At 35.9% G+C, this 12,914-nt stretch overlaps 1 protein-coding gene across 2 annotated transcripts; it reads right to left on the bottom strand.

Annotated features, from left to right (window-relative positions):
* Positions 1 to 5,169, bottom strand: bdh2 (3-hydroxybutyrate dehydrogenase 2). Of its 2 annotated transcripts, none has more exons than XM_015005550.2 (10): positions 5,077 to 5,169; positions 3,715 to 3,794; positions 2,994 to 3,072; positions 1,947 to 2,043; positions 1,559 to 1,667; positions 1,145 to 1,205; positions 903 to 1,016; positions 502 to 560; positions 273 to 365; positions 1 to 126 (listed from the first exon to the last, which is right to left on the bottom strand). In XM_015005550.2, the coding sequence occupies exons 2-10, from the start codon at positions 3,784 to 3,786 to the stop codon at positions 73 to 75; spliced, it is 738 nt and encodes a 245-aa protein (XP_014861036.2). In that variant the 5' UTR covers positions 3,787 to 3,794; positions 5,077 to 5,169; the 3' UTR covers positions 1 to 72. The 2 variants fall into 2 exon arrangements, with proteins under 2 accessions (XP_014861036.2, XP_014861037.2); XM_015005551.2 differs by having other exon boundaries at positions 4,988 to 5,077.
* Between the last annotated feature and the right edge of the window lie 7,745 nt (positions 5,170 to 12,914).

Here is a 12,914-nt window from a genome sequence, read left to right as displayed (position 1 = left end):
GACCATTATCTAAGCTTTATTTTGATCCAAAACTTTCCTCAGTTTACTAATACTGGGAATGTCACCAGTTCTTCACAGTCTCCATCCTCCATCAATGATGTGCTCTGTCCCAGTGACATAGGCTGACTGTGAAGGACACGGATACAAATCACCGGTGAACTACATTACTTCACAAAACACCCAAAATTCATTGGCATAAGAATATTTCTATACAAATACAGAGACTACAGCCACATCCTGTTAGCCAGTGTGCCGGTTCTGACTTGACTCACCTCATCTGAGGCCAGGTAAACACAGAGGTGCGCCACCTCTTCAGCGGTGCACATCCTTCCAGTCTTCTGTCGAGCCATAAAGTTCTTGTAAGCCTATGCAGCGATAAGATTTGTCGTGTTTATTGACCTTAACAGTCAGTCATCAGAATTTTGACTTGGGAAACTTGAGATAACTTGCAGAATACCAGTGAAATAAACACAAAATTGTTAAGTCCAGGGTATACAGTACTTGTTCTGGGTCAGGCTGGGCCTGGATCCTATCCCTCAAGGATGGTGTATCAACAGTTCCTGAGAAAATATATAAAACAGCAGGCCAGACATTCATCTGAAATGTTGTTAGTGTGCAGTATCTACTCTGTGACTAACTGGAGGATGTTGATAAGGTAGACAAGGCCAGATCTGTTCCATAAATATTAGATACGCTTGAGATTGCACTCACTTGTGCCTTTGAAGTGGCAAACAACAGGGTTACACAATATATTCCTAAGAGCATGGGATGAGATTTTACATGATAAGGCTCCTAAATTTCAAGGAACTCCACTTCCTCTCAATTACGATAGCAGGACAATTAAAGATTATCAATGACAGAAAATAAAAATAGACAAAATATTATTTTTGTCCAACACTGACCAGGACAAACACAATTGCAGCGAATGCCTTGCTCAATAAAATCAGCAGCTATGGATTTGGTGAGGCCAATGACAGCAGCTTTGGAGGTACTGTAGACGCAGCGGTTCACGACACCTACAACCAAGAAGCACATGTCATTTACGCTTAGACAAAGACGTCAAGCAAATATCTGAGATAAGAAGATAAAAAAAAAAATTATCATACTTCAGTGGCATTGATTTTTATTTTTATTTATTTTTTACCTTTTATGCTTGAAGCAACAGAAGCCATGTTAATAATGTTTCCAGACTTTTTTTCCAACATCTAGAGTGATAAAATAAAGGAATGTTTTTATTAATCTATAACAGATGAAGTTCCATTTTGGCAAATTTGCTTCAGTCTCAGCCAAAAATAAAAAAAAAAAAATAAAAAAATTTGCCAAGATGCTATCCTGATTTGTAGCTAGTTCAGAGGTTGGATTAGCGGCTGGATTAGTAACTGGACAGTCACAGTTCATCATGTCACAGGCTCAGAGTAATACAGCTAATCCCAACAGACAAAGGTGGAGAACAACTTTAGAGGCATATGTCGCTTATTTCTCCACAACATCCCACACTATGTTCTCTCAGCAATGAAGTGAGCTGCTTTACGAGTACAGCAACATGACGAAGAATCACCTGAGGCAGGAAAGCCTTGCACATGAGATACATGCTTCGCACGTTCACATTCATGGTGAAGTCCCAGTCTGCTTCTTCACAGTCCAGGACGGTGCCGTGGTGCACGAACCTGTAAGCAAGAAGCCACAATGGACCCGGGCCGCAATAGAGAATGTTCTTTTGGTGTCGTAGCTGAAGCTGTGAGCATAACATCCAACTGAAATGAACAAACTAGATTAAAAAAGGGGCTTCCTCTTAAAAGTAACATTGAATATTTGGTAATAAACATCGTAGAATGCTGTTAAAAGTGTAGCTCAAAAGAAGAGTACACATGCTTTCAAATGCTAATTTGTTCTTCATGTCTAGCGGGTTGTATTCACTGGTTAACATCACAAGAAAGGTAGAGTACCCTGCAACGTTGAACAGCACATCAACGTGATCATGTTCCTTCGCCAGAGCTTCCACTTGGTCCTTCTTAGTCACATCCACCACTTTAGTCCTGATTCCTGGTCAGAAAAATATATTAGTTAAATCTTTGAAATGGATTTATACATACATTAGTGCCCAGATTTAGATTTGTGCAAAGAAAATGTCTATTTATTATATACCACGGAAACTAACTGTATTTCCTCCATATATGATGAAGAGACGAGTTCAAATTTGCTAAAAACTCGGAGGTCAAAGAGGAAATTAGCAAATGCATTAACATAGTAAAATTTTAGGAGAAACTTGCTGTATTGTAAATCTAAGCAGACAAAAATACTTCAAAGTCAAAACAACAGTTCTACCAACCAAAATCTCTTCCTGGAACTGTAAAGCTGTTTGTGAGTTAAAGAAGCGGTCATGAAGACCAAAATCAAAAATACGGGTGGAATAAAACTACCCCCTAAAGAGAAAACATAATTTTTCTGCCAGGAGGAAAAAATAAAGGTGGGGCAACAAAAAGCAGTTGTTATACAACTTCAGCCTTTTAGAAAAACCACTTGGAAAAAATGTGTGTTGTGTAATTGTACTTTGCGTTATATAATAATTTGATTTTACCTTTATCCCTTTATCTTATCTGCTTGTTGTTCAGACTTTAATTCTGTGGGATACCCTTATGGGTTTGTTTAAATTTTTAGTAAATTATCTTTGGAAGAACAACATGCAAGCGTCTCTGATTTGGATTCAGAGGAATCCTTCACTCTTCAGCTTATGGGACTTACAACCCCTATGTAATAAGCAATTCTGAGTTCAAGTCTGTAACCAATTAATCAGTTCATGTCGTGTTGTTTACATATCTAAAATGATCAAGAACAAAATATCTTGTTATGCTGCCAGTTTTTGGGGTAATTAGTAAACCTTTTAAATGACTTTAAAAAAAACATTGAAAAAAGGAGTTACTGCAATGCCTCCAGTCTGCTTTACCCCAGTTTTCCAGCAGGTGGCAATCACAACCAACAGAAAACCCTCTTGCCTTCAAAGGCGTCCAGCTCCTTCAGCTTCTCTCCATTTATGTCCGTGGCGGTGACTCGAGCTCCCTCTTTTGCAAATGCCTGTAATTAAAAAAAAAAAATAAATAAATAAATAAAACCTGCATCACTAATGCGACATTATCAGAGCATGCCGATTTCCAAATCAGTAAAACTATATGAAAAAAGATATTATCTACAATTAAATCTGCAATGAAAAGAAGACGTAACTGATTTCTAACCTGAACTCGTTTAAATTTGCATTACTAAATGCCTTTTATAGTGCACACTGAAACTGTTAGCAATCTGCACACTAGATATTTGAATCTATAGAGGTGATTGAAATGAGTTGAAACTTATGGCTTCAATGTTCCATTATATCCAGAAAACAACCATTACATCCAGGAGACTTCAACACATCTTCAGGGACCACTGAGCTGAGGATTCAAGTGTTTTATTACCACTTTGGGGAGAGTATGACATCTGGGTTTTGCAAGAAGATTGGTCTGAACATATGTTTACCCCATCTCTGGGAATGCTGTTAGAGCAGTCATTTACAGCCCACCGACATTAAATGGGCTGAAAAGAGGTGATTTTGCTTTCAGGAGCTTTAGTCTTTTCAAAGGAAAAGCTTCACTTTTCGAACAAATTTTCAGAAAAAGAAAAAAAAAAAAAGGAGACATTATTATTATTATTATTATTATTATTTTTAGAAAAGCACTTTACTATTGCTGCAGCACGTCCAATCCCCTGTGCGGCAGCAGACAATACAATCACTTTACCATCCAGACGGCCCATAGTTTTCACTGTGAAGAAGAGAAACCAAACAAATGAGGAGCATTGATCAGATATGAGCTCAGTTTGATATTTGTTATTCTTCACAAAAGAATAACAAAGTCAAGCATCTGTGGGATTCATTACACTGTCAGGTCTTCTATAATACCTGAGCCTGCAGTTAACTGTGAAGATAATACCTGCTGACCAAGAAGTAATGACTGACACTCTGTTTCTTTTTAAACACTGAAGTTTGAAAATCTTAGACACTTGAACAAAAAGCAAAATAAAGAGTAATTTAAATTCCTCACAGGTTAGCGCCCATTTAAAAGGGTTTGATCACCAATTTCATAAGCTCTTGGCAGACAGTGAGATTTTCTTCTTTTATTGTGAATTTTAAATTAGTATACCACTGAAAAGTAAACTCGATATGTTCTTTATTCTGTTTTTATGCATTGTATGTTTCTATCTTTGTGTGAATCCATTTGCCTGTCACTTTGTAAATGTTGCACAAAAATGTCCCAAAGTAAAAATCAGATAGATTTATTAGACATAAATCGATATTTTTTAGTCAGTTATTTCTACTAGTTGCAAAGATTGTTGCTTACAGGTCATGAGAAACTGAAAATTAATTTTGGGGGAAAAAAAAATTACATCAGATGGTTTTAAAAAACAGAAATGTTATGGTCAAGTGGTTGGTTCTCAGACACCAAATGTAAGGTTTTCCTCATGTTTAAGCAACAATCATCACTAAAGTCCCAAGAGAAATAAAGGTATTGAACAACTATGTGAAATTAATATATGATTTCACTTGCTAAATGTGTGAGAAAAATATTGAAGTTTTTCATGACATTTGGATGTGCACTTGTAAATGATATCAACACTCTTAGTGGTCACCACATTGATGGACATGATAGAGAACATTAAGAAAGCTTTACGAAGCAGACTTTTACTCTTTCTGAAGACGTTTCTGGCTTTGGATTCATTTAGATTATAGGCTACAAAGAAAGTAGCTAACCGAATAAACATTTTCATTTAAATATGGAAAATGAGCTAGTATCGCAATTTTACATGCATAAATGTAACATTTTAATACTTAAACAGAGAGGAAAGCATTAACAGCATATCTGAACAGCATGAAACCTGTTGCATGTAGATTTCGTCTAGACATTTAGACAGCGTCGCAAAACAAAAAAAAAAAAAAAAAACGGAAGCAGAAATTTACCAGCAGTCAGCAGATATGTAATAACTTTTACTGGAAGAAACAAGAAAGCAAATGCTTCGAAGAAACGTGAACTTCAGGCGCAAACTCACCGTCGTCTTTTCGACTGAAACGCAGCTGCACTAAGCAAAGCCACACGTGACTCCCTTCTTGCGCAGTGATTGGTTGGAAAGCCGGAAGTGGCTCTGTAAAGGTGGAAAAAAAAGTAACTCCGAAGTCCTCTTGTGAAATACCTACTGCATGGTCTGGAGGTGTTCCACAGTAAAAATTGTTACAAATTATTTACAGCTACCGAGGCTGTTAGTATGCTAAATTGACTATTTAACAATGTTTGCAAACTGTAACCAGCAGGAGTCAGTGCTGTTCTTTTAGTTTGGAGGCTGAAAAGCTAAGAAAAAAATATTGTTTAAAAAATTGGATGACATGAAGGAATAATGCTACTTTTTTATGTTACTGAGAGCCACATCATTTATTCTTCTTTCTGGAGGAGATCATTTATGTTTTTCAGGGTTTTTTTTTCTTTTTTGTGATTATCATTATTACAGAAAAAACATCTGTATTCCAATATTCTCTAGCCTAATTAAACATAATCTCAATCGGTGACCTCTTTGTACATGTGTGTAATTTGCTTTCAGAGGCACTAAAATACAATAATAACATTCATTTGCTGTAGAGTTTATCATTGGCCTCGGTAAGGCACTTGTCAAGACTGAACTTTGATATCTGCTCAAAGTTCTGCATGAGGCTGTGCATGAGGATAAAGGCCCTGACAATAAAGGCCCTGAAAATCTAAAAGCAAAGAAAATACCTTTAGGTCAGCAATAAATGTATAAAGTATCAGGAAATAGCTAAAAATGTGCACCAAGGGAAGCTGGTCTCATAACAAGCAGTTTGTAGTTGCGATAGTAAAAAAATATCTCATCAAGAGGAAACCTCCGCCAGAACCTGACTGTATGATCAGCCACTTGCCATAATATTTGTTAGACACTGAAACATATAGCAAAGGCTAAAACATAACCAACTTTGTGTTATTTAATAAATGTATCTATCCATATTTAACATGATTATATATAAAAAGGACATATACCTTTATTTGTATCAACATCTCAATCAACTTGTATCATTCTTTGATTAAAAACGATACATTAATTCTAGTTAGTACTTTTCTAGAATTTTCTAAAATTGTTAAGCATAATTAAAAATATGTCTTTTTTTGGCATGCTCTTCTTTTATCCCATGATAATTCAGCTCTTTGTCTCGGCGCTTGTGACCCTCAAGAATATATAAACATGCAAAACATTTTGTCAGTACAATTCATCAACATGATTCTCACTGTAATAAATTGTTTTTAAACTTCCAAGAGTCTTACGACTTTGTCTTCCAGCTCTCCTGTTAGAAGCCCCAGAGATATTTTGGACCGAGATGGGTTTTTTTTAGCTCCTGCACAACACAAATCTCTTGGCTACTATATCCAAATTGAGAAACATCGTTGTGATAAAAGAACACCAGATCACAGTATGTTCCAAAAGCTTTGAAAAGCCTCCAGCTAAGCTATGCCAGGAATTTGGATGCAAAATGGAAGGAGATATTATTTTAATAAAATTATTTTCAATTTTTTTATTTTATTTTTAATTTTGGTTAAATTTAAAGCACTTTTCACAGACTGGAGAGTTGATAGAGCCTCAAAATTTCTACAGGAAGAGTGGAGGAATCCACAGGGATCTTTCTTGGTGAATGTGTTTACAGTTTAGATTAAAGAGACAAAAATCATCTTTGTTTTTAAAATTACGCTGAGCAATTTTAAAGAAAATTCATGATTAATGTTAAACTTTTGTAAATGGGAGATGTGTTACATTTTTTTATTTTTTTATTTTTGATCTTTAATTACACATGACAAACCTCATACCGAATCCTAAATATAAAACATAAAATGCATGTATTTTGTTATGGGAGATAATGATGGATTTCTGTGAAAACAGATAAATATATCTTCTCTGCACAAGCTTTGTGAGACAAATTGCATCTCCGGGGCTGAATTCAAATGAACGCTGAATACTTTATAAGCAGCACACAGCTGCTGCTGCTGCTGCATAACGGACTCTGAGAATCCAAAGAGAAGAAAATATAAGGGATTCTACCTAAGCTGTGGCGTAGGTATTGATGGAAAATAATTTGATGTTCATGAAGATTTGACTATTAGCCTTTGTAAAGTTAATTTAGACCAGTCGTTGTTTAATTCACGAATGCAAAGCTAAATTATTAAGGAACACTTTCAAGAATGAGGCAAAAATAAAAACTACATTTATGTGACTTGTTGCAGCTCTTTAATGGTTTATTGACTGGATTGAGTCAAAGGAGAAAATGAAAGAACTCCCCTCCTGGAGGCAGCATATGCATTAAATCCAAGGTGATCTGTCAAGGTAGTCTATATGGCTAACTATGTTTGTTTCAATGTGTCCAGTTAATGGGTGTTGAACAAATATATAGTGCATTACCAGCATCGAAATAGTTCATTTCATAGCAAAGATTGCATTCGTTACAACAATTTACCAAAGTAAACTCAGAAATAAAATGTATTTTTATGAAGTGAATAATAGAGGGCTTTGCAAAATAAATAAATAAAATCAAACTCTTGAACTCTCTCGCTTTTTGTTGTATTACAGACATTTTTGTGGCATCGTAACAATAGTAGTGCAGAAATGGGAAGTGAAATGAAAACATTTTTCAAAGAAAGATATAAACACACAAAAAGAAAGAAAAGGGGGGTTGAATCTACCACAAAGGCTGATTGTATGGTGAAGACTGGTTCTCCAACAGCTGCTTAGATCTCCAGACTTAAATGGGTTGATTGTGGACAGGTGCGTGATCTGCAGCAGGCCAGCAGAGATACTCTGTTTAGGAAGAAATCTCTCTCTCTCACACACACACACACACACACACACACACACACACACACACACACACACACACACACACACACACACACACACACACACACACACACACACACACACTCAGTACCACATTCCAAAACGGTACTGAGTACTGATTTTATCTCAAATGGGCTAATATATCTGGGAAAAAGTTACATTATATTCAATGTAAATATCCTAAACATACATTTTCATTCACAGTTTAACACCTGTATCTGCAGAAGCTGTGAATTTTAATCCGCTTTCACAAAGTACAAAGATATATGACTGGAGAAATTGTTCTGTTTTACTTGCAACTGTAAATTTACATTTAAATTCAGGAAGATTTAAATCTTATTGTCACAGTTCTATCTGAAAATATTTCTTGTCAGGCAGTGTTGAAATAGTCATAAAAGGAAAACAGAAACGCTGTGGACAGATTGTGTGTTTGGTTCTCTATTAAAACCAAACAAATGGTTCATGCTTACATAAGAACTAAGGCTCTGCTGGGGGAGAATGTGTTTCGCTGTTTAATGACCAAACATAAATCTCTAACCAGCTTGCATAAATAATCACCCTTGTAGTTGGATCTTTCTTTGTAGGGTCTGTCACACTACCATCTCAAATATCTTGAACCCACCAGTCATTTTCTCATTTATAGCAGCTGAAAGAAGAGAGCAAAGCAAAGGAGCCATGATTGTCCATCAGTACAATTGACCACTTATAGGATACATTGGGTGAATTTAACACCTCAAGACTAAAACCAACAAGGCAAAGTCTGGTTTAACAGACCAACAAAGCACTGCATTTCAAAAATGTCTTCCTCTTTGACATGCGACTTGTTATTCTGTGAACATTTGAACAGAAAAACAAAAAAAAATCTCAATTGTGATTATTATTTACTTCAGGATTTAAAATTGTTCAGTGTAATTTTATAAATACATAAAATTACATGTATTACAGTATTTATATGTACATAAATACATATAAATACTGTTTATAAATAAAACAGTAATCTGGCATTAAATCCAACCTAATTCACAATACAACAGAAATAACGTATGCATCTGATTAAAAAAAAGAAATTCTCCAGTCATTCAAAAGGCTGGAGATGTTTTGTTGCCACATATCACTGAAGGCCATTTTAGGCTCATTGTGATTCAGGCCACATATGTATATTTGTTGAACTGCTGATAAAAATGCAATAACTACTTAAAAAGATGTAAAGAAACTCTAATAACAATTAACAAGTCAAGTGTTTTAACAGAGCAAAAGGAAAAAAAAAATGGAAAAAAGCTGAAAAATAAACCATAATAATGTATACTTAGCCCATATTTGTAACTTTTCATTTGTTCTTGGTCCACCTGTGTGCTACCTTTTTAATTGTATTCTTATTCTGAATTTTTGACACACTTGACTGGGACAATTTACTGAAAGCTTTCGAAAACTATCTAGTGTTAGTTTGTCTCTAAATTCCAGTTGCATTCCCGAGAAGTGGGTTTGGGATCCTGATTTATTTATTTTTTTTAAAAAGTCCACATGTGTGTGGTGTTTGACATAAATCTTCCCAAATAACACAAGCTCAAAAATTCATATTAATAAAGAAAACAAAATGTTTTTGTTGCCTGTATTTACAGTGGATATACAAACGTTTTATTTTTTTTTATTTAAGCTATTCACTTTGAACCCCTTTAGTGATGTAGTAATTCTGGGATTTAATGTGTTGTTTTTTCTCATCTTTAGCTTCTGATCCCCCTAAAGGATACGTTTCAAGCCTTCTGCTGTCGCCACACTGTTGTCTCGTCAGCCAGCCTGGATTTAAAAAGCGACCAGATGGTCCTTCAGTATTAATACCCAGTCAAATATTAATTCTTTCTGAGCATTTTTTGTATCCCTGTGACTTACCTGTAACATTTCTCTGTGCTACCGAGAGACTTCTTCCTGTGCTCTCGTCAGGGATCTGTTTGGGAAAGTTTCTCTATGACTAACAAATCACAAAATACATTTACCTACCTGGAAACTTCCCTGAGGGGTGCAACCAACAAACTGTTACCATAACCCACAACTACACCCTGGCAGCTCCTCCTGAGCTCATTCTTCAGCCTACCTGCCTTACAACATGTGTTTGTAAATCAGCATTTTATATCTTCATTCAGAATAAAAACCTACTTGGACCGGCTCCTCCGGAATCAGCATCGGGTTTCCCTTGAATTCAGCAAGTGCGGTTTGTTCAGCCATTCTAATTCAGTTTTTTTTTCTGCTCAGAAAGAAACAACAGTGGACAGTTATTCAGAGATCTCAATGTCTTGTAAAGTGAACATCTTAAACTTTCTTCTGAGCTCTTGGAATGTACTGCATGGGAGTCTTTAATATATCAGAAATTATTACGTCTATTTGCAGGTTGAATAAAAGTTTCTATGCAGATAAAAAAAAAAGTGTCAATGAAAACTTTAAAGTCTTTTAAAGACTTTAAAGTATGAAGGTTTTGGAAGATCCCAAAACCTTCATACTTTTTTTTTTTTAGATATTCATCACAAAACTCCTTTTCAGCTCTTCTTTCAGAGGTTCATAAATAGCGTATTTTCAAACGCATCTACAGCAGCCTTGCATGGTTTTGTTGAGGAACAAATAATAAAAAACAGTTTTTGTGTTTTTGTGCCAGGGTCAAAAATTCGTAATGCATATTTGTTAAGATCTTTTTGATGTGCAGTTTTACAAGGTTTTATTGTACCTTTGTACGATGAGATCATTTGGAGCTGTACAAAGAACTGGAAGGTTTTCCATCAGTGCAACCCACATACTCATCTCAACCCACAAATGCTTTGCACTTTGTAAAGAGAATTAAACGTTACTGCCAACAGCAGTCACAGCACAGAGTCTTTCTGAATGAAAGAAAAAAAAAAATCCACATAACATAAACTTCCTTACTTTTTGTGCAAAACTTTGTAATAAAAAATAATCTCATTAAAATAAAAAGAAACTCCTTTGGGAAATCTTAAAGAAGCCCTTAAGGAAGACTTTTTAGCCTTCTGTATATATGATAACCAACAGAAAAAGCAGGATTAAATGGAAAACTTTTAATTGCGTTTGTGTAAAGCAGTGAATGAAACTGACAAATAGAAAATGAAAAGAGGCCAATTACATCCCTCAGTAGTAAATGCTTTGCCCAACTAACTTTCTCTCAGCCTGACAGCTGTTTTAACAAAGTCCTTGAAACAATAATGAAACTTCAAAGAAGGAACACCAGCAGCAACTAACTTCAGAGATATGTCAAGTTCCTTTGTCGCTATCACTCTGTAGCTTGATATGGTTATTTACAAAATGTCTGGTCTGCAGATTAAGTGAAGCTACTCCCTGAAAATCCCTGAAAATTCAAGAAAAGATGCTATTAAAAGGGAGCTGAAGGCAGTCAAACCCGTTGTAGAGCTGTATTGTTGAGGCACAAAAAGTGTAGCTAAGATAAAACAGGGAATTGTAATCTTTTCTCTTATTGTGCCCTGACCGGGGCTTGTTTTCAACTGTGTGATGAGAACTCACAATGGGCACACGCTGATTTACTTCAGTTTGTGCAATCTAAGTGCTCCCAGCAAGAAAGAAAACCAAGAGATCTTGGAAATAAGCTTTCAAGAGGTTGGCAACGGAGCTTGACAAGCAAAGCGTTATTTAAAATCTTTCAGCTGTCAGCAGGTGAGGATGTTTGTGTAGGGAAAAAGACATTAAAGAAACTATTACAGTAGATGTAGTGCAGACGCTGACCATTTTCATTGAATTTGGACCCAGAGAAAGATGATATCCGCTACATTACTTGTCATGTTACAAATTAAGGCAACACACCAGGTAATTCTATTGCGCTGCTCCTGCCTACAGCATTAACAGGAAGACAAGTCCAAAGCAAGGCAAATATGTTTTGAAAGACATTAATTATATTTAATACAATTGTTTTCTCAGAGCTCTAGTATTGGAAATGACTTGATACAATGTAATAAAAATACTAAAAGTCAGTCCTGCTTACTCTTGATCTGATTGTTCTGCAAAGATAGCCACGTCTATACTATATTGTATGTATTGTAAGAAATAAAACAAGCTTTTGTTGAAAATTTTGTAAAGCTGATATAATTTTCAAGCAAAGATCTTCTTCACAAAGCCTTGCCAGAGGATGCAGTTTGCTGCCACAAGGGATAATCTTGGCCGACCAGATCCCATTTCAAAGCAGTGTTGTGGGAATATGGTACAAAAAACACACAATAGCATGTGATAATGGTTTGTGCACCTTGTGCCAAAAGTGTCTGGCTTCGTCTCAGCGAGGCAATGACACAATAGAACTTGTTGGGCTTGTGGGCATGAATAGGTCAGAGCTATTCTTGAAAAGGCCCTGAGATGAAGCGTCCTAATTAGCATGAGCTCAAGAGGTCTTAATTGTGATTTGCTGTGATAGGGTCCCCTTCAGTCATAACAAATTACACTCACACGGCCAGCATCAAGGAGGGCTTTAAGTGTCACATTACAAAAAGAACTGGTGGCAAATGAAGCGGGTTATGGTTGGGAAAAAGGTTAAAGACTGTAATCAGATGTGATTATTCATCAGGGAGTAAAATCGACAGGCTCAGTTTCAGAACTGTTTTAGAAAAAATATTCCAAAATGCTGGCTCATGCTTCCTTAACAATTTGAATTAACATGCACAATTAAAAATATTGAGTAAAGACACTAACCTATCATAGTGATATGACAGTTTTCTGAAGAGTAACACCTGAATCCATGAGTTTTGGAAAGACTCTGACATGCCGACTTGAAACCTGCTTTGACTCACAATCTGTCTGTGAGCCTGGCAAAGAAAGCAGATAATTATATTCCAGTCTCGGGATGTTTGTGTTGCTGACTGACAGCAGGTTCTGAGAACAGCAAATTATTTAATAAATGCTTTCATGGAGCTTGCATGCAGATCACATTTGGCCAGATTTCTGAATCTCCATTCCAATGTAATTTATTACTACCTCATGAATCTGATTTCAGACATTGC

The sequence above is a fragment of the Poecilia mexicana genome, unplaced genomic scaffold (genome assembly GCF_051168715.1).
Source record: "Poecilia mexicana isolate PSO_F unplaced genomic scaffold, ASM5116871v1 scaffold_1, whole genome shotgun sequence".
Lineage (NCBI taxonomy): Eukaryota > Metazoa > Chordata > Actinopteri > Cyprinodontiformes > Poeciliidae > Poecilia > Poecilia mexicana.
Note: the sequence above shows the minus strand (reverse complement) of the source record. Positions and strands in the feature narration are given on the sequence as shown.

Bases quoted from the DNA above. Each gene is read 5' to 3' on its own strand.
- bdh2 (XM_015005550.2), bottom strand. From the start codon at position 3,786: ATGGGCCGTCTGGATGGTAAAGTGATTGTATTGTCTGCTGCCGCACAG. The intron at 3,073-3,714 runs GTAAAGTGCTTT...TTTTAATTACAG, and splicing joins TTGGACGTGCTGCAGCAATA to GCATTTGCAAAAGAGGGAGC. The intron at 127-272 runs GTGAGTCAAGTC...TGTCCTTCACAG, and splicing joins TTTACCTGGCCTCAGATGAG to TCAGCCTATGTCACTGGGAC.